Here is a 25,539-nt window from a genome sequence, read left to right as displayed (position 1 = left end):
GCTCGGTGGAGTGCCTCGCTTTCCCCCCGGGGCTGGCGAAGAGAGGCGGCGCCCCGGGGAGGAATTGCGAGCAATGGCAGGAGTTCATGGCAGGGGAGAGGCAAAGAGGACGGAAGGGGCGGTCGAGGGGCAGGGGGAGGTAAGATCCCAGGAGGGCGCGTGTGTGCGGGCGGGACTCGGGAGCTGAAGGGAGGCGCGCGAGGAAGCAGGGCGGGGTGGGGCCCGCTGCGGCCCCAGCAGAGCCGAGGGCTGGCTGCGCACGGAGCTCCCACTCCCGCTCGGCCGGCGGCGCTTCGCTTCTTACCTCCCTCGCCCGGGCTTTGCAGCCAGCCAGACACCGCTGCCACAGCAGAGCCTGGGCGAGCGGCCGGGAGACTCCCCGCGCCGGAGAGAGCCCAGAGGCGGGCTGCGGGGAGCCCCGGAGTCCGGCGTGACGCTCGGGGCGGCTCCCCGCCAGGATGCTAGAGGAGTGGGGGGGGCAGGCGAGGGCAGCCCAGAAGGACTCAGCCGGTGCAGCCGGTGGCAGCTGTGCGTGTCCCCGGAGAAGCTGATTTCCCCCTTCCGCGCACGCCCCCCGTGTGGCCAGAGGACGGGAGCCAAGCTGGAGCTGCGGCTTCTCCTCGCCGGGAGCCGGCTGCTGGGCTGAAGCCGCGGTCCGCGGGGCTCACGCTCGCGTGCATGTAGGTGACGGGGCGCTGCCCCCGCCCGCCTTTCCCCGCCCTCCCGAGGCTGACCTCCTGCCGGCTCGCCCCAGCCGGGGAAAGTTGGGACGAGGAGGGAGGGCTGCTTGGGAGGGGAGAGCGGGGCGGCTGGAGGAGTGAAGTGCCAGGCGGAGAAGGGGAGGGCTGGCTCTGAAGTCGCAGGCACCGAAGTCGCAGGCACCGAGGCAGAGAGCTGGCTGCTGCTCCTGGGGCTGGAGAGGGGCTTAGCAAAGGTAGGTTGTGCTGGGATAGCCTGGTGCTCGTCAGCCCCCACTGTCTGCTTTCCATGGGAAAGTTTGAGCAGCCCCCTAGGAGGGGAGGGTGAATGATGAACGGTTGTCTTGCAATTGCTTATCCCCTGCTCCATCTCTTCTCAGTTTCCCTGACGCAGAAGTGGCTTTCTGCTTTTCACTGACTTAGATATTAGCTTGCCTTCCGCAAGCTACAGGAGCCCCCAGAAATCAGGGTGTGTGTGTGTGTGGTGGGGGATCAGTTTTGTGTGTGTGTTTTTAACCTGCCTCGTCAATGAGAAACTCTGTAGAAAGCAGACAGCAAAGTGCAATATCTGATATGTCTGCCAGAACTACATGTGAGAGAGGCTGAGAGGTGCATTTATTCTAGGGCTAAGCATATTCTGATCGGTGGTGGTGGTTTTTTCAAAGGGCTTTGTGCAAAGGTAGCTCAAATGTTACTTTATACAGAAAGTTGGAAAACAATTGTAAAGGCTGTTTATGTTTACCTAGCATCTCACATTTTTTGTCCACAACATAAAATTTTAAAATATATTTTAAATCAATAGCTGGGGTAATTATGTTGGTAGGGCTTCTGCTAAACTCCTGAAACATTAGGTTTAAATAAATCTCTGCTGTAGAGTCCTGAACTATTTTGCTTTGCTGTTGTAAACCAGAGGAAGAAACAGGCAGCATATGCATACTGTTAGAAATTGCAAAGAGATCTATTTGGCTTTGCTGGCTTTAATAACATGCTTGTACTTACTTTTTTTTTTTTAATAATGCTCACTAGCAGTTATTTTAAAACAACTCTTATCAGACTGAATAAAAGATTAATGAAAATCATCATGCATGAAGTCAGGAAATGGAAGTGAATGGTTGGTGTTTGTTCTGGAGTCTGCTGTGATTTAAAGAGCTTCATTTGATTCTAGGTACATCCACTTTACAGCAGTCATTTTTTTTATTTTTAAAAACCCTGATTTATGCCAGCTCTTATTAATTATACCTCACTAAGATTGTGTATCATTTTTAGAGATGTAAGAAGACAGGTCACTGTCCCAAAAAACTTGCAATCTATAAAACAACATACAGGCAAAGTGTAGAGGGAGGGATGCAGCACAAGATCTTTGATGATTTATACAAAAGACAAACAAAGTTGCATGTTGTTTGAGATGTTGCATTGGTACAAATGCAAGGTGAAAAATGTGTGAGCTGAAGTGTTCCTAATTGTTCTCTTCCTAGGGACTGTGGATTTACGTAGTGATTCTCTCTGATGTGAATACAGCATCTCTTGCCCCTCTGGGATGCCGTAGGTGATGCCTAGCTCTACTGCAATGGCAATTGGAGCTCTCTCTAGTTCTCTTCTTGTAACCTGCTGTCTCATGGTTGCTCTCTGTAGCTCCACCATACCTGTGCAAAAACTGGCCAAGGCTCCAGACAAACAGGAGATAAAAACAAGCCAGGAAAAGAGGGATCATACATCAACCAGGCCGGACAGTCAGAGTCAGACAGGCCCAGGGAAAATGAATGAAATTGGAAGGAATGGGCGGGAAGAGGGCACCAGAGATTGGAAGAGCAAAGGAAACAGAAATTATTCAAACAAAGAATCTTGGACTAAGCAAAAACAGGTTTGGAGTAGTCAGGGAACAAGCAGTAAATCTGGGAACATTCAAGCACAGGAGCAAAGGGATGCTGTTCCAGAGGAACCTCAGGCCGCTGAAGAATCATCCCTCCCAGAAGTTGTTGCTAGTACTACTCCTGAGCCTCCAGAGGAGTATGCCTATCCAGACTACCGTGGGAAAGGCTGTGTGGATGAGAGTGGCTTCGTTTACGCTATCGGGGAGAAGTTTACTCCAGGTCCCTCTGCTTGCCCCTGCCTTTGCACTGACGAGGGACCTCTGTGCATTCAACCTGAGTGCCCAAGACTCCATCCACGGTGTATTCATGTAGACACCAGTCAGTGCTGCCCACAGTGCAAAGAGAGGAAGAACTACTGCGAGTTCAGGGGAAAGACCTACCAGACACTCGAAGAATTCATGGTAAGGGCGTGGCTTTTTTTTAACTCATTTGTGACGGTTAGTCTGTGATCTTATGTTCTTGAAATGGTTTCTTAAAGAAGGATTTTTTCTTTCTTGTTAATATTGCACCTGCAGTAGTATATAATTTTCCCTTTAAACACTACCTTTCCAGTTCAGTGAAACCATAACATTTTAAAAATGAGGGAGCTGATCTTTATTATTTCCTTTGGTATTTATAGAAAAAAAAAATCCCAATGAAGCCATTCAATATTAATATGTATGTGCCATGACAGTTTCCACAGGATTTCCATTGCATTTTCAGCATTGCATTTACTGTTCCCTTTTTGTACAATGTTAACCATAAAACTTATCCCTTTTGAAACCGATTTGCCATTTGGGGCTGATTTCCATTGTTAATAGCTAGTTAGTGACAGTAATGCATCCTTTAATCAACTTTTTTTTTTTTTTTGCCTGTTCAAACTGGGATGTCAGTTACATACATTCTGTGGGAATGATTATGGACCTTGGTGTATTAATCAGAGTATGGTTCAGAGGATAGATTATGGCAATATTTAAATAGTCAATTTTCTATCTAGTGGAATACTTTTATAGTGAAGCGTTTTTGTGTTGTGGTTTTTTGTTTTACAGGAAACTTCACAATGGTGGAGGTTCATTATCATTGCAAATACATCTTGCATATTGAAACAGTGTTGGACTTAAGGTCTGATTGTACAGTTACTTTTTCTTTCTTTTCCCCTTATAAATAGCTTTTCATTATAGCTGAGTTCTGTAAACCGGTACTGTTGTGCATGGACACTAGCAGATGCGGGCCTGAACCAAAACCCAGATCTGAATGCTCCTGCACTTTTGGGAGTTGGGAATAATAAAGGGAGCTAGAAATTCAGCCTAGTATTTTGCAGTTCATGCCTCTCTCTCATATATTTGAGAGAGAAAATTCATCTTTACGAAGGTTATAAATACACTGTTTGAATCTTCTTTGGTGTCATCTGTGGTATTTGTGTAATCTTAGGAACGTATTTTTCTTTTGAATGCCTTTCCATATTTTTCACCTTCTAAAAAAGCCAGAGAATGATTCTGTTCAGAGAATAAATCAGAGCACTTTCCCCCTGCCATCCCTAGGTGGCTGTGCTCCGAACACTAGCACTGTTCAAGACATATGCCAGAAAACAGTAGGCCCATCTCCTCTCCTCCCTCCCCAATGTCTTGAATCTTGGCACAGCAATTTATTCCTTTAAAAATGAAGGAATGTGGGTGGTTGGTGTGCCCTTTTTAGGGACAGATTCTGAAATCCTTACTGTTTCAGCAAAGTACATTCAGAAGCAAAGTCAATATAATGTGCTTCCCTGCATGTGTTGTCTCCAGGTCTCAATAGCTTAGTGTTTTAAAATTTTAATGTGTTCTTCATCCACAGCTTTCCAACCCCATCTATGTCTTCATTTAATGTAAGAATCTTGCATTACTGACTGTAGAGTAGCCTTAAAATGCTGTTAGGTTACAGTTCATTGTGTGGTGGAAGAATAAAACCAATGGGCTCGCTGGTGTCATACAACAATCATGCCTGATAGTTTTGGAAGTGTAATACGGTAACTCCTCGCTTAACGTTTTAGTTATGTTCCTGAAAAATGTGACTTTAAGCAAAACAATATTAAGCAAATCCAATTTCCCCATAAGAATTAATGTAAAGGGGGGGGGGGTTAAGTTCCAGGGAAATTTTTTTTTACACACACAGTATAAGTTTTAAACAAACAATTTAATACTGTACACAGCAATGATGATTGTGAAGCTTGGTTGAGGTGGTGAAGTTAGAGGGTGGGATATTTCACAGGGAATGCCTTCCTGCTAAATGATCTAGCTTTTGGCTAAGCCCTCAAAGGTTAACACATTGTTGTTAATGTAGCCTCACACTCTACAAGGCAGCAGGAATGGAGGGAGGGGAGGCAGCATGGCAGACAGAGACATACACCCTGTGTATGGGGGAGAGAGAGATGTGCATTGCCCCTTTAAGTATGCTGACCGCACTCTTAAGTACATTGTCTTTTAAGTGGATCAGGCAGTTGAGGCAGCAGCTCCTGCCCCCAAGCTCTCTCTGTCTCTCTCCATTTATGTCCCCACCCTGCCCTATATGGAGAAGGGGTAAGTGGGGTGCAGGAGCAGGTGGGAGGGGAACACCGTGACATTAGCCCTCCCCATCCCCCCCACACAGCAAGCAGGAGGCTCTGGGGAGCAGCTCCAAGGCAGAGGGCAGGAGCAGCACATGGCAGTGGGGGGAGGGACAGCTGAACTGCTGGCAATTGATAGCCTACTGGGCGGCTGCTGCACAGGGAACTTAGGGGGGCTGCCGGTCCACCCTGGTTCTAAGCCCCCACCAGCTAGCTTCAATGGGCTGCTCTTCCTGAAAGCAGTGGACAAAGCAAGCGATTGCCAGTTATGAGGGAGCATTGCACAACTTTAAACGAGTATGTTCCCTAATTGATCAGCACTGTAACAACGTTAACTGGGAGGACTTTAAGTGAGGAGTTACATAGTTCTGAAAAAGATTTGGGTTTTCAGCTTTGTTTTACCCCATTCTGACTCTGGCAGTTCTAAGGAAACCTTCCCATAATACAGTGCCATTTTTTTTTCAATTATTCGTATTCTCTGTTAGAATAAGTGATAAGTAGGATGAGTAAGGAGGTGTGTGTGTTCAGGGTGGATAACTAAAGCTATACAGCACTTTAATTGCAGCCTATACTGCATGTTTTATCATACTGACACCGCATAGCTGGGCCTCAACTCAGCCAATAATATTTGTGAGTGCAAAACAGTAGGCACAGTTATTTTCATATACCATTGCAGTCGATTAAGATGGAAGGGAAGTAACTTATATGTGCAATCAGATAACCACTAAATGCATGCACAATTGCAGATGGAAATAACTGCAGCCAGTATTGGAAGCCATTTTTATAACTGTACTCACAACTGTCTTGTGGATGTTAAGTACAGCACTCTACCATTTGATTTGGGTCAGGGAAGTATTTGCAAACAGGTAAGTCTATTTTCTCTGTATGCATGTGTTCCGTTAATGGGAATGAGTCACGTATTCTGATAAAGAAAAACATATTGACTCCTTAAATGATTAAATGAACTTATATAAAAGAAAATGTGTATGCAGATTCACATGTGTGCATACACAAGTGTGTGTGCATGTATATATTGTATATAAATGGAGTTTGACATATGCTTTATTTAAAAAAAAAAAAAAAACCTCTCTCCAAAGAGGAGACGGTACCAATTCCCAAGCAGTGGTACATAAAATTTCACAGAAACAGATTTTATCTCCCTCCACTCCTATCTCTGCATACAGAATTTGCTTGTATTTGTGTGTGTGGTAGTATCTCTTTTATACTAGAGTTACAAAGAAAAATAAATTTTATTGCAAACCAAAACTGGAAAAAACAAACCCCCAAAACTCAGAAGCCTAATAAAGATGTCTTTATCACTTGCTGTATAGCTTTTTGTGGGGGCCATGCTGCAGTATGGGAAGTGTTTCAGCTTATAGAGAACTTTTAATGGGATTGGGAGCAAAAGTACCATACAAAAGAACAGTCTCCCAATTGTGATTAAAATGGAATTCCTCAATGAAGACAGAATTGTATTAGAATCTTTTTATTATTTGTATTCGAATTTTAAAGAAGCATTCCAGTGATCATTATTGAGCTTTGTTACTTAGACAAATAGGATACTTCATAAATATGATTTCAGAATTCAATATACTCCTATATGTAATGACCCCACAAAGGGTCAGAAATTAGAATAATTTCTAGAGCTGTTAAAATAGATTAATAATGCTGCTTATATGGTAAAACCCCAAAGCTGTTACAGATTTTGCTTTGTTTATCACGACTTCTGTCCTGTCAAATAACTTAATTTATGAACAACTCACTTGAAATTCTTGACGACAACAAATCCAGATGGATTTCAAAGCATTTGTTGTGCTTTGAAGCCACAGAGAAATATAAAGAAGGCTGATATATTAACGCTTGTCAGCCTAACCGTGTTCATGATCTCTTGGGGTGTATAACTGAAATGAAAATGTTACTAGAAATACCAACCCAAGAGTAAATGGATATAGTTTTATACATTGATTTATTTTATTTTACTTAGTTTTCAGAGATGCAAGGAATGAAATATAGACTTCTAGATTTTTTTTTCTTTAAGGGTTATTTAATCCCTGTCTTGGTTAAAGTACAAATAAAGAACTTCCACTTTCTGTAACCCAGGTGGGGGTTTTTCCGAAGTCCAGAAAAAAATTGCCTAAAACAGAGTACTTTGGTATGCATGCTGGGCCAGATCCTCAACTTGTGTTAATTGGCATAGCTCCACTGACTTCACTGAATCATAGAATAACAGAGTCGGAAGGGACCTCTGGAGGCCATCTAGGCCAACCCCCTGCCCAGAGCAGGACCAATCCCAACTAAATCATCCCAGCCAGGGCTTTGTCAAGCCTGACCTTAAAAACTTTTAAGGAAGGGGATTCCACCACCTTCCTAGGTAACGCATTCCAGTGTTTCACCACCCTCCTAGTGAAAAAGTTTTTCCTAATATCCAACCTAAACCTCCCCCACTGCAACTTGAGACCATTACTCCTTGTCCTGTCATCTGCTATCACTGAGAATAGTCTAGATCCATCCCCTTTGGATCCACCTTCCAGGTAGTTAAAAGCAGCTATCAAATCACCCCTCATTCTTCTCTTCCGTAGACTAAACAATCCCATTTCCCTCAGCCTCTCCTCATAACTCATGTGTTCCAGTCCCCTAATCATTTTTGTTGCCCTTCGCTGGACTCTCTCCAATTTCTCCACATCCTTCTTGTAGTATGGGGCCCAAAACTGGACACAGTAGTCCAGATGAGGCCTCACCAATGTCGAATAGAGGGGAACAATCATGTCCCTCAATCTGCTGGCAATGCCCCTACGTATACACCCCAAAATGCCATTGGCCTTCTTGGCAACAAGGGTACACTGACTCATATCCAGCTGCTCGTCCACTGTCACCCCTAGGTCCTTCTCTGCAGAACTGCTGCCTAGCCATTCGGTCCCTAGTCTGTAGCGGTGCATTGGATTCTTCCGTCCTAAGTGCAGGACTCTGCACTTGTCCTTGTTGAACCTCATCAGACTTCTTTTGGCCCAATCCTCCAATTTGTCTAGGTCCCTCTGTATCCTATCGCTACCCTCCAGCGTATCTACCACTCCTCCCAGTTTAGTGTCATCCGCAAACTTGTTGGGGGTGCAATCCACACCATCCTCCAGATCATTAATGAAGATATTGAACAAAACCGGCCCCAGGACTGACCTTGGGGCACTCAGCTAGATACCGGCTGCCAACTAGACCTGGAGCCATTGATCACTACTGTTGAGCCTGACAATCTAGCCAACTTTCTACCCACCTTGTAGTGCATCCATCCAGCCTTAACTTGCTGACAAGAATACTGTGGGAGACCGTGTCAAAAGCTTTGCTAAAGTTGAGGAATAACACATCCACTGCTTTTCCTTCATCCACAGAACCAGTTATCTCCTCATAGAAGGCAATTAGATTAGTCAGGCATGACTTTCCCTTGGTGAATCCAAGGGACTGTTCCTGATCACTTTCCTCTCATGCAAGTGCTTCAGAATTGATTCCTTGAGGACATGCTCCATGATTTTTCCGGGGACTGAGGTGAGGCTGACCGGCCTGTAGTTCCCAGGATCATCCTCCTTCCCTTTTTTAAAGATGGGCACTACATTAGCCTTTTCCCAATCTTCCGGGACTTTCCCCGATCGCCATGAGTTTTCAAAGATAATGGCCAATGGCTCTGCAATCACATCCGCCAATTCCTTTAGCACTCTCGGATGCAACACATCCGGCCCCATGGACTTGTGCACGCCCAGTTTTTCTAAATAGTCCCGAACCACTTCTTCCTTCACAGAGGGCTGGCCACCTCCTCCCCATGCTGTGCTGCCCAGTGCAGTAGTCTGGGAGCTGACCTTGTTCGTGAAGACAGAGGCAAAAAAAGCATTGAGTACGTTAGCTTTTTCCACATCCTCTGTCACTAGATTGCCTCCCTTATTTAGTAAGGGGCCCACACTTTCTTTGGCTTTCTTCTTATTGCCAACATACCTGAAGAAACCCTTCTTGTTACCCTTAACATCCCTCACTAGCTGCAACTCCAGGTGTGATTTAGCCTTCCTGATTCCATTCCTACATGCCTGAGCAATATTTATATACTCATCCCTGGTCATTTGTCCAATCTTCCACTTCTTGTAAGCCTCTTTTTTGTGTTTAAGATCAGCAAGGATTTCACTGTTAAGCCAAGCTGGTCGCCTGCCATATTTACTATTCTTTCTACGCATCGGGATGGTTTGTCCCTGTAACCTCAATAAGGATTCTTTAAAATACATCCAGCTCTCCTGGACTCCTTTCCCCCTCATGTTATTCTCCCAGGGGATCTTGCCCATAGGTTCCCTGAGGGAGTCAAAGTCTGCTTTTCTGAAGTCCAGTGTCCGTATACTGCTGCTTTCCTTTCTTCCTTGTGTCAGGATCCTGAACTCTACCATCTCATGGTCACTGCCTCCCAGGTTCCCATCCACTTTTGCTTCCCCTACTAATTCTTCCTGTTTGTGAGCAGCAGGTCAAAAAGAGCTCTGCCTCTAGTTAGTTCCTCCAGCACTTGCACCAGGAAATTGTCCCCTACAGTGTCCAAAAACTTCCTGGATTGTCTGTGCACCGCTGTATTGCTCTCCCAGCAGATATCAGGATGATTGAGGTCGCCCATGAGAACCAGGATGTGCGATCTAGTAGCTTCTGCGCCTTGCCGGAAGAAAACCTCGTCCACCTCATCCCCCTGGTCCGGTGGTCTATAGCAGACTCCCACCATGACATCATCCTTGTTGCTCAGGCTTCTAAACTTAATCCAGAGACTCTCAGGTTTTTCTGCAGTTTCATACTTGAGCTCTGAGCAGTCATACTGCTCCCTTACATACAGTGCAACTCCCCCACCTTTTCTGGCCTCCCTGTCCTTCCTGAACAGTTTATACCCATCCATGACAGTACTCCTGTCATGCGAGTTATCCCACCAAGTCTCCGTTATTCCAATCACATCATAATTCCCTGACTTTGCCAGGACCTCCAGTTCTCCCTGCTTGTTTCCCAGGCTTTGTGCATTTGTATATAGGCACTTGAGATAACCCGCTGATCGCCCCTTGCTCTCAGTATGAGGCAGGAGCCCTCTCCTCTCACACGCTCCTGCTTGTGCTTCCTCCCGGTATCCCGCTTCCCCACTTACCTCAGGGCTTTGGTCTCCTTCCCCCGGTGAACCTAGTTTAAAGCCCTCCTCACTAGGTTAGCCAGCCTGCTCGCGAAGATGCTCTTCCCTCTCTTTAAGTGGAGCCCGTCTCTGCCTAGCACTCCTCCTTCTTGGAACACCATCCCATGGTCAAAGAATCCAAAGCCTTCTCTCCGACACCACCTGTGTAGCCATTCATTGACTTCCACGATTCGACGATCCCTACCCCGGCCTTTTCCTTCCACGGGGAGGATGGACGAGAACACCACTTGCGCCTCATACTCCTTCCCAGAGCCACGTAGTCTGCAGTGATCCGCTCAAGGTCATTCTTGGCAGTATCATTGGTGCCCACGTGGAAAAGCAGGAAGGGGTAGTGGTCCAAGGGCTTGATGAGTCTCGGCAGACTCTGTCACATCACGAATCTTAACCCCTGGCAAGCAGCAGACTTCTGTTTTCCCGGTCAGGGCAGCAGATAGATGACTCGGTCCTCCTGAGGAGAGAGTCCCTGACCACCACCACCCGCCTCCTTCTCTTGGGAGTGGTGGTCGTGGAACCCCCAACCTTAGGACAGTGCATCTCATGCCTTTCAACTGGTGGAGTCTCCTTCTGCTCCCTTCCACCAGACGTATCATCTGGGCCACTCCCCGCAATGGTACCTGTGGAGAGAACATGAAAATGGTTACTTACCTGTGTCCGCGTTGCTGGTGCATGGACATTCCCCCTTCTTCTGGAGGTCACATGTTGCCAGATTTCTTCACCATCCTCCTGTCCGTGCTGCACAGCCTGCTCTGAATCTTCAGAACCTTGTGCCTGTAGAAGCATAGCCTGAGTCTGTCCAGGAAATCTTCAGTTTCTCTTATGCAACGCAGGGTCAATACCTGTTGCTCCAACTGAGCTATGACATTAAACAGCTGAGGATCTGGCTTGCTGCCTGTATTAAGCTAGAATTTTTCTTGCTCTTCTGTTGAGGAACCCTTAACTGATCTACCAACTTGTTTGCATAATTATGTATGCAAACTTTTCTACTACATCTGTAGCTCCACAGAAAAGCATTTATATACTTGTTCATAATCTTCCTTTAAACCCTCAAGAAGACAACTTCTTTAGATTTCCTATAGGTTTTATGGCTGCCTGGCAAATTAGGTCAGATTTATCTGCTGCTTATTAGTTCTTCTATATGTTAGCATAGGAAAATCTGCTGTTGTGATACTTAGGAATGAAGACTACCACTTAAGTGTTAACTCTGAAATTGCTTTACAACTAACTGCATGATCTGTTAGATTGTGGAATAGTGTCTCAAAGGAGCTGGTGGCAGCCCCATCGCACCAGCCATTAGAACCTATGCTGAAGTAAGAGTTCTTCCATTAGAGGGGAGGGGAAAATGGAATAGAAGCACAAATGGACCTTCTCCAATTCTGATTTATGATTCCCTGCTAACTACATGGTGTCATGGCAAAGAAATGCCTTTCTAGACTCTCTCTCTTATACATTGATCCTTATTAATATTACTTTTGTGACCTTTTTCAGGCATTAAGATTAGAAAAGGCATTGGTTTTCTACAGTTTTAACCACATCTTGCCTATATTGAAAAAAGAAGCAGCAACAAGCGAGCATTTGGTCCAAAGACTGCAAATAAGGACTCCCTGGTCACTTCTATAAGGGACAGAGCTAATGCTGCTTTAACAACTATTCTGCTTCACTTCTACTGAAAATGTACTTGATTCGTACTCTTGAAAATATTACAAAACAGAGTAGAAAGACATACTTATGTGCTCAGTTTACTGCATTCTTAAAGGACTACATTGTACAACTCTCTTATTCATGTTGGAGAGCTTGTATGAGTAAGAGTAGTCCCATAGACTACAACAGACTCTGCTAGTGATCACCAGCGTGAATATTTGCACAATGAAGTCCAAAGTGAAGAAACTGTTGTGGCTGGAAAAACAGGATGCCTTAGCATCAGATTCTTATCTTGGTTACACTGTGTAAGTGTGGAGATTTCCTCCATATTTACATTTGGTGTAACCAAAATGAGAATTTGTCTCTGTACTAAATCTTTTCCTGATCACCAAAGAGCAAGGTGATTCTAAGTAACAAGTTGCAGTGAAGTATGTACCATAGATCACATTGTAGATGTAGGAAATATATGTGGTGGTGTATCCAGGGAAGAACATGTTTCATCCGAGGGGGGGGGGAAACAAAACAAAGTATGAGAGATGTTAGTGCTTATTAAAGGATCATTGTAAATATTTCTTTGCAATAACCTGGTATATATTACATGCAAAAAAGTGTTCATGACCTACTACTTGGACATCTGTTTATCATAGAGCGTTCACTTTCTGAAAGGTGTGATCTTCAAAAGCGCATTATATTTGAGGGAAACACATCTTTATGAACACTTATATCTGTTCAGACTTTAAATCAGGATTGTCTCCTTTCACAGTATCCTTAATATTTTATTAAATGGATTCATGTTCTGGGCAGTCTATGCTTTGTTGAAGGCAAATTGTTCTGTCAAATTTCTGTTGAAATTCCAGTAAATAAGCTGCTGAATTAAAAGATGCTTAAATTTTATAAGGCTGAATAAATGTTCTTCCTAACTTTTTTTTTCAGTCTTGATTGCTGCTTCATCACATCAGATACAAGGATATAAAAAAATCCTATAAAAGCTGGCTGTACCATAGTATATGGAATACTTGAAGAGGGAATACCCATTTTTGCTGTTGATCTTATCAAGCTGTCAGACAACAGGGCTAAATTCACCTCTTATTTAAATGTGCCCAAGTATTGTGAAGTCTATGGAATTGTGCCAGCTTAGGCTCTTGGTGAATTTAACCCCAACACTTGATTTCTCGATTGTTTTGTCTGCTGAATAAGATCTTCAAAGCAAACCATATATTTTGTACCTGTTTTTTTTAAAGCTCTAGTATATTTTATAGGGAAGAGCACTAGAAGAGGATGGCTAGTTGTGGAAGTCTGTCTAAACAAAATTTAAATGTAATGGAGGAGGGCAAGTAGCTAGATATACTGGGAGAGAGATGCTAGTCTGAGCAGAGGGGACAGCATGAAAAGAGGGTCAAGCACATGAGCAAAAAGAGAGGAAGAGGTTAGTGAACGGGGAAATTGGTGGCAGAGCATAGAACATAGGTGTATAGGAGGAGACAAGGGCATTGATGTAGCCATGTACCGAGATTTTACAGTGAGGAAGAGAAGAGAGAAGCAGGAAATGTGGAGGAATTCAGGCAGAAGTAGCTGTGAGTATGCAAGATAACATTGGATGTGACAGGTTGAATAAGAAGCAAGGGAGAAGAATATTTCTGTCGTCCAGATGAAGGAGAATACTGACTCAAATGAGAGTTGAGGTAGAGTGGAAGGTCTGGCTTTTGGGGATGTTTTAATGGAATAAGTAAGCATCTTATCTGAGGGAGGAATCAAAGATGACCACAAAAATGCAAGCTGGAGTGATCTTCTAGTGAGCACAGACTTCGTTAAGATTTCTGGCAATTCCACTTAGAGTTTCAACAGAGATCCAGTGAGAACAGCCTGTCTGACAGTGTGTTGGTGCTTCTGTTTCACTGGAATCTGGAATTACAAACAGCATGGAGAGAAGGAGGCAGAACCTTATCTGAGCACTTCAGAACCTCATGTTCATTCCTAGAAATAGGAAAACGTTCGGGTGTAGAAGATGTCCAGGTCTTAAACATGGAGGAGGGGAGGATGCCACTGGAAACAGTGTTCTATCACATTTCCTTCTCTGAACTCTGCTCTGTGTACCGTTGCCATTTGGGGTACAGCAGTAGTAATCACACCCTCAACAGAAGGGAGAGACCAGATTTCAAATTTCAAATATTGGTAGCTATAGAAAATACCAGTTGGTTTTCACAGGAAATGTTGAGGGGGAAAAAATTTCAATTTTTGGTCTGAATTTCCTGTGGAAAATATTAAGGTTTTGGATTTTCATTAAAAAAACAAAACAAAACAAAATAAATTTAGACCTAAAGCCATTTTAAATCAAAATTACTTTTAGTATAATATAAGACCAGCTCTAGACTAACCCCACATCAATCCTTGGAGCCATGGGGAATGTCTTCCAACTATTACTTAATGGCGTCACATGACTCTCTCTTCCTCAGAACCTTTTGCGTTGCTCAATTTGGAGCATGGATTCAAAACAGTGCCTGGGGCTAGCATAGTTTCTGCCCTAAATTGAGACTGCAGCAGCCCTACTTTTGTCTGAATAACTGTAGAAAACAAGATACATGTAAAATAGACAGAGGAAAAGACAGTACAGAGGCAAAGAAAGGCATTATGCTGTCTGGGAGAGAATATTGAATGGATGAATTAAAAAATGAATGGATTTGTGTTTCAGGTTTCTCCATGTGAGAAATGCCGTTGCGAAGCCAATGGTGAAGTGCTGTGCACAGTGTCTGCTTGTCCTCAGACTGAATGTGTGGATCCAGTGTATGAGCCAGATCAATGCTGCCCCATCTGCAAAAATGGTAGGTAACTAATGCAGCATCCAGATGGTTGGGCTTTTTCTTTCTCAGAACTACCAGTTGCTCATATTTCTTTGAATGAAATTTGATTGTCCAAGCAAATGTGCAGAAATATAAGAGAGCTCTGTTGTGTTGAAAGGAATGTTTTCCTTGACCTGAGTAGATTTACGATGATCCACAAAGATTTTGTTGCCCGAGAATCATGTGTGACATCAACACCAGTCTCTGGTTGTGTGTTCTGCATATGGTCATTGTGGATGTGACTTGTGTGCCATTTCAAGTCTAGGCCCTGTGATTCTTCCCAACTGTAATGCCCGGTGGCTGATGTGGGTTAGGCAGCAGTCCTGATTCCTAGTCAATGATGCATGAGTGGCTGGGTAGCCAGCTGGTCAATCCGTATTGCAGGCAGTCCAGAGCAATGGCCTGAGTTTGCACAAGGGTCAGTAGGTGGCACATCCAATCCAAGGGGCTGGGTCAGTGTGTTGGGGAGGCAGGATCAGGTGAGACAGCAGGGCAACAAAGTCGGGTCAGTATGAACAGCAAGGCAGTCTAGGCAGCAGGCAACGGCCTGTTGCTCAGTCAGCTTCCACTTCCAGTTGGGGCCTTTGTATAGTCCAGGCACCCAGTGAGAATGCTGCCTGTCCATCCAATCAGAGCCTGGGGTGTGGCTGCTGTAGGCCTTTAGCTTTAGAGGTGTTGGTCAGGCGCAGCTGTTCAGTGCATCATCTAAGGATGCTGCCTAAGGGTTGGTGGCAATATTGGGGTCCTGATACCAACTTTCCATTATTGAGCAGTAGAACTTACTTTTATTTTACCTTCATATTTCTTCCCTTGCAGAGATTTTTTTTTCTCTTGAGGCAAATCAAATGTACTTTGTTGAGCTCATTTAATTTTCATAACTAAATGAATTAAACTTCCATGTTTGTTTGAATATTCTTTGTAACTAAAGTAGATAGACAGTCTCTACTCCCAGCAAGGCTTGCATTAGATCAAAGTCTTGATCTATTTAGAAGAACAAATTATGAGATACTTCATTTCGCCATTTATAAAAAAGAAATAACTTCTTATTAATAAAAATGAATACTGCAGTATCAAATGAAGCTGTATTTAAAATGAGAAAAACATTTAAAATTATTCAGGTAATTTTGCCGCCTATGTTGTTTCTGTATAAATATAATGCCATTACATTTAGCTAAAACAAACTAATGAAAACTGTGTAAAAGCTAGATGGAGAGAGACTGTATAGAACTCTCTGAAGTGACGTCTACACTGCACACTTCTCTTTGGCATCGCTAAGAGTACATGGACTGCGTGCACCCCCTATTCTGGGTATCAATAGCAGTGTAGATGATGAGGCACTGCTTAGGTGCCTAGCGCAAAGATGCATCTGAACCTTGTGGGTATGTACCCTACACGGCTCTCTGCTCCCGCAAGCAGTGCCTCCCCTGTCTATGCTGCTATGTTAAGCAGTGTGGTGTCACACTGCTGGAGTCTTTCCCTCCACCCAGAAACATTCCAGCCACGGGGAAAGGCTCAAACAGCTCCTTCCTAGGTGTTGACCACTGTCCAAGACAGGATACAGAACCTGAGGGTGTGACACATTGCCAGTCCTATAGGTCCCTGTAGTGTGTTTAGTTTAGGAATGACAGAAGACACACCCATAGGGGTATTTGCTTTCAGTATCTGCTGTATTGTCTGTAGCTCCTAGCACAGACTGGTTGTGTCAGGGAGGAAGCCTGTCCCAGGGTAAGTCTACACAGCAGCCGGGAGATGGGATTCCAAGCATGGATAAACATACATGGCACTAGCTCTGCTCGATCTAACGCATTAAAAATAGCAGAGTGGCTGCAGTGGCACAGGGGCGATTCAGCATAGTTGCCGGAGAGTTGGGTGGGATTGATCTTGGATAGCTAGTCCAAGCAGCTGCCCGTGCCGCTTAAGCTGCATTGCTATTTTTTAATGCACTAGCATGAGCACAGCCAGCACGCACACGTCTGCCCAAGCTGGGAATCCCACTTCCCAGCTGCTGTGTAAATATACTCCTCTGATTTTAGGGTTTCGGTTAGAAGAGCAATATGCTACTTACACTTCATCCTTTCCAGTGGATTTCCCAGAAGGCATTAATGCAGCTCTAAGCAGCAGTAACTCCTACGTGATTATTTTTCCCTCGGACAAAAGGATAGTGCAAAGTGGTGGGTACCTACCAATGATAGCTTGACGGTGAATGAGCCAGGAGGAGGAAGTGGGGCACGGTCTAGCTCTGAATGGATTCCCTGAGACCTGCAGGTTTCCTTGCACACCTGGTTAGAGGATTGAACACCCTGCCCCAAGAGAGAAGACCTCTGTACTGTCATAAGCCTCCCTCCCCTTAGAGAGCATGGTGCTTAGAAAGTGCACATAAGAAATGGGGCTGGGTTTCTAAGTGAGCTATCCTCTTCTGTAAGAAAGGGTGATGAAAGCCCTATGATCCTGAACATTGAATATTTTTCTGTAATTGTAACCATATGTGCCTTGTATATTCTAGTGTAGAGGCATCACTGACACCATTTCAAACAAAAATTGCTGGAGATGTTAGACATTAACAGGAGCAATAAGGAACTGAAAATATTTTTCCTTTTTAGGTTTTAGACAAGGAAAAATGCCATTAACAATGACAAAAACAAGATAGTCCCTGAGAGGCTTAGCTTTTCCGGTTCAGTGAAGAAGTTCATAAAGAAGCTCCTCTGTATGGAATTTGGTTTTAAAAATATCCGGCTCCTTGCTGTCAAAGCAGGGATATAGCTGTTCAGGAGTATGGCACCTGCACAGCTTGAAATTGTTCGCCTTCACAGGCAGAAAAGAAATATCAGTGAATGGTGAATGTTTTTAATTAATGTCTGAGCAAACTCATCAGCCAGGAAAGCCTACCCTGCCTCATCAGTCCTATGCAAGCCTGTGATACAAATTCACTGTGTATGTGCATCGCAGTATGATTGTCATCACATCACCTTGCTGACCCAGAAGACCCTAAATGAGCACATGGGGAAGGCCATCCATGCAACCAGGGAGGAGAGAGAAGACCAGCTGAATGTGGAAGCAGCTACTATGGAGTACCCTACAGACCATAAGTCCATAAAGGAGTGAGCAGGCTAGTTCCAAAGAATCCACTCCATAAGAGACTTGTGCTCTCATTCCCTGTCCTTGAAGTGAGTACAGGAGGAAAAGATTTAGATTTGGGTTCTGGAAATTTCCTGATCTTTGTGGCAAACTGCAAAATCCAAACTCCAATTTATCTTGGTTTTCCTGGCACTTAGTGATACACAGCAGTTCCCCAACCTCCCTGGCCAGAGAGCTCACTGTCAGTGCAACAAAAGACCGAGACATACACTTTGCAAATAAGACCGTGTACACAGATATGGGACTAATGAGTGTGGAGAATGATTAGTGAAAGCATGACATACATGGAGATGAGCAAATTCAGGCTGTACTCCTGCAGGAATATGGAACAGGATGGGGAGTCCTGCTATGCTCTAGCACCGTCCTGGCACACTATCAAATGAGACAGGTGGCTTCACATTTGATAAATTTTAACTCTGCACATACGCACCAATACAACTGGTGCATTGAACGTGATGAGAAAAGTGAATGGGAAAATCTAACTAGTTAAGAATAAATGCCTTCTCTTAAGTCTCACTACACCAGTCAAGAAGGAAATCAGGTATTTTGATATCTGGGAACATTTGGATGTAGGTAAATAACAATGCTCTTCCATATGGAACGGAAAAGTTTTAAAGAGCAATCACGGTATGTAAAAATGGCACCTTCTTACTCAAAGGTTCTGCTCCTTTGCATTGAGTTCTAGCTTATTGGTTTAGTGTCCAAAATAAGTTTTGCTGCTTTTTGTTTCTGTTAGCCCTACAGAGACATCATGGCGGAGAGAAAGAGCTGTGTTTTTGTTTTTTTTTTTTGTTCCTCGTGCATCAACAGAATTAATGCATGGTGGGTGAAATAATATCTTTTATTGGAACAGTTTATGCTGGTGAGAGAAATCAGCCTTCAAGAGACACCAAGCTCTTCCTCAGGTCTGGGAAAGGTACTCCGAGTGTCACCGCTAAATACAAAGTCGAACAGATACTTTAGTATAAGTAGTTACAGCATATTCTAAGGGTAAACATACATACAACATATTCAAGGTAAAGTGGCCCTTAACTCCCTATAGTCATAGCCCAAACGGGGCATTAGTGGGTTACAGATTGTTGTAATAAATCATAAATCCACAATTTCTAGTGTCTAGTATGGTTATGAATTTACGCTCCCAGGCTAGTCTTTTGAAAGCGTTGTACAGATTTCCTTTGAGGGTGAGGAGTGATAGGTTAGATATAGAGTGATCACTTTGTGAAAAGAATTAATGTACTAAGTTCCACTTGCAAGGCGGTCAATAACTCTGTAATTTGGTCTTCTGAACCTCTAGCAAAAATAGTGAAGCAAAGAGAGAGAGAGCCCATCCTGTGAGATGGGACTAGACTGCCTGAGCCGAGGGCTGGCAGTTGTGGGGGCAGGAGGAGTAATCCTTGTTTTGTTTTGGCAAACAATACATTTTTTTTTCTCTAAATCACTGAGACACAATAAACAGGGAAATTCAGAATACTTTTCAGACAACTTATGGGTAGGGAGTAAAGGTTAAATATGGCAAATAAATTGCTTTCTAGGAATAATTCAACCAGGTCTAGTTTACACTGATTGGTATGGAAAAATAACACCAGGGAAGTGCAATTTCTTGTGAAAATCCTCTGCAGATTCTTGACCAAGATATTGGACCCATCTCAAAGACTCTTATCTCAGATTTTACACAGGACCTTGCACATGCTGGGACAGGACTTGTGGAGTTGTAGGGAAAGCTGAGTTACCACAGAGTCTGGACAGTTTTTGTATATATTATGGTTGCATCTGTGTACACTGTCAAATCAAGCACATTAATTTAAGTGTCTTAACCATTTGGTAGCTGAGGATAGGGTGTTGTGCAAGCCCATGAGAGAACCAGGCAGCCCTTGCCTTTGGATGCAGCCTGCAGGTATGTGAGCCACATCTTCTAATTGGCCACAATGGCAAAGGTGGGAGTGATGGAGGCCTCACTTATGATCATCAGTAGCACATCTATTCACTCCACATCTGAAGTGATGTGCTTTACCCAAAGATAGTGTGGAAAATCAAAACCAGGGTTTTGGACTGTTGGATCTGTCACAAGATAGTCATTGACTGTGTTTGAATCTTGTTCTTGCCACCTGGAGGGGATGTTGAGGTTCCTTAGGGGAATTGTCCAAATGGGATGCCTTGAGCTGAGGTGTCGGCTTGGTGGATTAAACACATCTGTAAGCTGGGGTAGATATAGCCGGTCTTGCACCTTAAGGAGCAGAATCTCCATGGTGACTTGTTGCCTAATATCAGAAGGGTTGATGTTGGTCAGGACTAGCAGCCAGGCCGAGTTAGTTGGTCTCAGGGTACCTGTTATGCTCATGGGTTCATTCAGCTGAGTGGCGACTAGTCCTAGTATGAAAAGAGTTTGAACTGCATTGGCGGGAAGGGGGGGGGGGTGATACTCTGCTACAAAATAGCATAAGGCAGGCCCAGAGTTTCTCCATGTCTGCTCATTGGCTTCCCAGGAAGAACCATCTAGTTTGCTGATCAGACTGTTTCTTCTCTTTCTTTTCAATGAGGTCTTGATAAGATGCTCCTCGAAGTTCAAGGTATGGTCCAGTGTAACACCTAGATACAGGCTTTGGGTTGTGGCCCAGCCTGTGGCTATTCAGGAATTGGGGGATCTTTGTATAGCATAGATGGAAACTTTTTTTTTTAAATATAAGGTTTAAGTATCCATCTTTTGCAACAGCAAGCCTCTCTTTCATGTCAGCATTCAGGACTTCTTCTAGATGTCTGAAATCCTAGTCCTGTACTGTCAGACAGATGATGTCTGCATAGATAAAATGCTTGGCAGTGGTGTTGGAAAGGTCACTTGTGAAGAGGTTGTGAAGTGTTTGTGCTAGAATTGAGCCCTCGGGTAACCTGTTTTGGAGCCTCCAGGAGCATGTGGGGTGTGTGTATGTGTGCGGAGGGGGTTGTTTTTGTTTTGGTCTGAATGAAACTTGGAACCAGCAGCCTGTCAGCAATAGTTCTACAGCCATGATAACCCACCTGAGTAGGGCCAATGACGGTTTGTAAAGTAGGCCCGTTTGCCAGGCTGTGTCGTAGGCAGCAGTAAGATCTAGCAGTTACTCCTGTCTTCCTCCTGGTGTGGAAGCCATTCTCGATATAGTTGTTGAGAGCCAGCATTTGATCACAGGGAGTGCAATTCCATCTGAAACCTGCTAGATATATACTCGGGAATGTCGTCAACAGTAGGGGCAGTTCTTTGAAGGTTAAGACTTTCAAGTAATTTGTGTACACAGCTTAGCAAAGAGACGGGGCAGTAACTTGTTGGAAATCTGTGATCTTTCTCAGGTTTTGGCAAGGGTATTACTCTTGCGCTGTGCCAAACCTTAAACCTTAAGTATTTTATCCTCCTGGGTAACTCTAGATAGAAAGATGGCTAACCATTATCTGCTAGTTTTTTTTCCCCAACTTCTTCAGGAGTTTGGGGAAGGTATTGTCAAGTTCAGTCTTTACCTATTTTCATAGAATCCTAGAATATTGGGGTTGGAAAGGACCTTACGAGGTCATCTAGTTCAACTCCCTGCCCAAAGCAAGACCAATCCCCAATTTTTGCCCCAGATCCCTAAATGGCCCCCTCAAGGATTGAACTCACAACACTGGGTTTAGCACCCCAATACTCAAACCACGGAGCTATCCCTCCTGCCCCCAATTTTCATTGTTTTGAACACCCTTTCTGTTTCCTCTGCTGTGGAAGGCTGGAAGTCTTATTTGATTTTAGGTAAACACTGTTTTCATTGCTGCCATTTTGTCTTCCCTGTTCTTCGAACTTTTTTGAAGGAGAGGTTGCTTTTGCAATATTTATCAGGTGGGCAGCAATGCTGTTTGGAGAAAATGGGTAATCGCGCTTTGGTGGAAGCTTCTGAGCAGCACCAAGTTTTCAGATTTGTGCCCAGACTTTGCAGCTGGATCTTGACATGTTTAGTTGTGCAGTGGCCTGCTCTCTTCTTTTTCTTCTAGAAGCATACAAGCTGTTTAAAAGCTGTCCGGATTGCCACTTTCTTCATATTGCTTGAGGACTTCTACATGCTCCTCATCTATCCAGGGAATGTAGCTCTTATAACAGCCTATTGGAATTGACTCCATGGCAGCTTTATAAATGGCTTTTGTGTACTTCATGTGAACTTCCTCAGTAGAGATGGTGTGTGGGATACAAGCAGTCAGTGAACCGTGTAAAGGCTAGGTCAGTTTGCTTTCTGATTGTTCCAGTGAGGGTTTTTATTGGAGCTCACAATAGGTATGGTTAGATCATCTTTGGTGAGGATCAGAGGATGTTGTCTACAAGAGAAGTTTTTCAATACACTGGTTATAGCTTGAAGTGGATAATTGTCTGTGCTGATGGAGGTCAGAGTAGTCTTTCTTTCAAAATGAAAAGTACCCCCATTGTTTTGGGTCATGGGTGAGATGAAGATAATGAAGTGAGAACCAGTCCAAAAGATCAACTCCATTTTCATCTGACCTGCTGTATCCACAGCAGGGATATGGTGTGGTGGCTATTAAAATTTCCAACATAGATGGCAGGGTGTTGGAGCTTTGGGAGAATATTTGGGTTAGGCCAGGATTGGGTATGGGGCTTGTACATATTTGCCACTCTGAAATCAAATCTCACAATATCCTAGAGGTCTGAATGGGGTGGGAGTGGTTCCGTACCAGTAAGATCTGCTCTAACATAGGTAGTGTGTGCATATTTGCTATGCAGAGAGTAACTCGAAAGATCATAATATTTGATGTTAAAGCAGCTGGTAGAAAGGGGGTCAACATGTACATCTGTGCTTTCAGGAGAATCTGCCGTGTTTGGAAGGTAGGGACTGGAAGAAGGGAGCATTTAGCATCTGGGACCTTCAGCGCTGATCATGGTTAAGATCCCTGACATTGGCTTGAGAGACCATGCTGGCCAAGATCTGAAAGATTTGCAGCTTTGGCTATTGGGTATACAACAAGAATGTAGCTGCACAGTACCCCCAAAGGTTCAATACAATTGATGATTACTATAATGCCAAGTTTTATTGGATTAATTAAAGAAGACTGGGACACTTCAGGCAGCTGATAAATTAGTCTGCCTACACTAGAGTATAAAGATCTGATATTTTTTTTCTCATTTCATGTTTACACTGGCGTAACTCAATTGACTTCAGTGGAATTAATCCTTATTTCTGGCAGTGTAAGTTAGATCAGAATCTGACAGACACGCTTCTGGAATACATTTCATCTGCTTAAAAAAACCAGAATAACGAGCATAAGATTCCTTTCTCACTCAAAAAAGGATGGGCATTTGTTACTATTTGTGGTTTGGTTGGTTTTTTGGTGTTTCAATGTTGAAAGATAATTCACTTTGCAACATTGAATTATCTTGGTTGTCTGTTTCACTTTTATTGTTAATACAAGACTCTAGTAGGCATCTCCATAAATGTGGCTCTCACTGGAAAGGTTGCTACTCCAATTAAGTTAATGGAGAGCCTAGTGTCTGTGTCGGTAGGACTTCAATTAAATCAGTGCCCCAAATGGAGGCAGTGGAAAAAAAGGATAAGTTGTAAGATCCAAAGACATTTATTTCTAAGGCTCCACAGAGATTTTCTTCCTTACTATAGCTAAGGCAGCATCCAAAACAAAATGCAGTTAATACCTGACTCCTAGCTCTCAGCCAGCAGATAGCTGATGGAGGCTGGCAGCTCTGTTGCCTCCTGCATCAGCAATCCTCTCCATAGCGTGAGGGAGGAGTGAGGGCATGACCTAGCAGAGCAGATCTCTACGCGTCCTGTCCTTCATAAGGTCTCTTAAGGAATTTATGCCAGTGTATTTATAATCTACACTACATTATATTTACAGAGAAATTGATTGGCAAACTTTAAAAGAATCAGTTTGGATAAGGACCACAGAGTTTGGAAACTTATCCAGAACTTAGCCAAATTATCCAATCACTTTGGGCTCAAATGCATTACAGGGATGAAGAAAGTTAAATTTTTGACACTGGGAAGCCAAATTGATTTCAGTGGGGGTTCTGCTGTTCATAGACAGCGGTATATGGCCCTAAGGATATAACTTCTTGTCTTTCTGTTCATGCGTGCAAGGACAATTGGAACAGCTACAGTAATGTTTAGTATTTAAAGTGAAACTTTTATAGTTGAATAGGAGGAGGGGAATGTAAAATATTCTATTAAAACATGAAAAGCAGTTTCCTCACAGGTTTTCCAGAATTGGCTTTGCTATATTTTCTTATTAGTTAGTTCTGCCAGACTGTTTCCCCCTCCTCCCCCCCCCCCCACCAAACAAACTATTTTCTGTTTCTGTTTGATACTGCAGTGAAGTCATAAGGCTTATTCTGCAACATTGCAATAATTTCTATGGCAATTTCCTCCTTTACAAACAGCCCTATGACTTCACAGTGGGCTTAAACAGATAAAGATGCTGGAATGTGAGAGAGACCTTATTTCAACATGTCACTTGAATAGCAGCAAGAGGAATAGAGAATTATGTGGTGAACTGGCTATTATGTATGCGAACCACTACCATCTACTGGGTGGAATCAGAACTGCCCTACTGTGTGTTCTACAATAGCTATTATAAATATAGGTTGTGTTTTATCGTTTGAAGTAGAAAGACTTGAATTTTATCCCTGTTACTGCTCTGAGGCACCAAATGACCCAGTGCACACTCAAGTGTCAGTGTTGATGTTCTTGATGATATTAATTATAAAGTAAATTACTTACTCAGCCTTCAGCTGTAGTTGCATGCCTCCCAGACTACCCAGCCATGGGGGCTGCTCCCAGTTCAGACAGGGACATACCTGTGTGCAAACAGCCATATAATCTTGTAATAGGAAATAAATTGCTGCTTAGTTTTTCCCTGTCAACTCCATGTTTTCCATGGAGATGGAGAAGGTTGTTTTTTGTTTTTTTTACCTTCTATGCGATGGGCAAACCTTTTTAAAAGGTATATAACTTTGTTAAAAATATGAATATTGAGAATGGTGGTTTACCTGTACTGTGGTGAAAAACACTTTTTTTTAAATGTAACTCTTCTCACTTTACTGTTTGCGGATTTCCCAGTTTTCTGAATGAGCGCCAAACGGTTGGATTGATATAGCATGTGAAGTACACAGAGCCCTGCTCTGACACATCTGACGAAGCCCGTCAAAGCAGGATTTCTCTGCTGCAACAGTAACAAGGCCACAGAAGGGGTGGGGGAGGCGTGAGTGAATTATGCCTGGTTGGGCGTGTGCCTTTTTTTTTTTTTTTAAGTTGCAATCTTTGTTAATGTATCTTACCTGTAATAACACACTCCCTGTCTGTTCTTATTGCTTAAGTGGCACATCATGGGAACTTCCTTACCCTCTCTGACATCAGACTCTTGTATTAGGAGACATTTGATATTCCTGCCCATCTGTACAGCCACCACCAGTTGGAGACTCAATTGCTTGCTTATTTGAAAAACTATGACTTCATATTAAATCTACTCCTGTACTTGGTTGTAAGCACTCCTCACCTTGTGAACTTTTGGATTGCTGCCCTGGGTATAATCCTCTTTGCAGCTATCATTTTATTTTTAAAATTTGTATTTTTAAAGCAATTCCTTAACTTTACCTGCACCGTTA

The 25,539-nt window shown here is 43.5% G+C and overlaps 1 protein-coding gene across 3 annotated transcripts in view; it reads left to right on the top strand.

The window, feature by feature from the left end:
- Positions 1-209: 209 nt before the first annotated feature.
- The window catches only part of VWC2 (von Willebrand factor C domain containing 2), a 119,280-nt gene continuing 93,950 nt past the window's right edge, over positions 210-25,539 (top strand). Inside the window, exons 1-3 of one of the 3 annotated variants that reach the window (XR_012667127.1) lie at positions 210-934; positions 2,174-2,970; positions 14,639-14,768. Coding sequence is in view for 2 of the 3 variants with exons in the window: in XM_075125575.1 (XP_074981676.1) it covers positions 2,248-2,970; positions 14,639-14,768 (853 nt within the window). In the remaining variant the exon portion in view is untranslated. The remainder of the gene's footprint in view (positions 935-2,173; positions 2,971-14,638; positions 14,769-25,539) is intronic. The other 2 variants (XM_075125575.1, XM_048839237.2) reach the window with 2 other exon arrangements.

The sequence above is a fragment of the Caretta caretta genome, chromosome 2 (genome assembly GCF_965140235.1).
Source record: "Caretta caretta isolate rCarCar2 chromosome 2, rCarCar1.hap1, whole genome shotgun sequence".
NCBI classification, from domain to species: Eukaryota; Metazoa; Chordata; order Testudines; family Cheloniidae; genus Caretta; species Caretta caretta.
The sequence above is the reverse complement of the archived record's forward strand: the minus strand, read 5'-3'. Positions and strand labels throughout refer to the sequence as shown.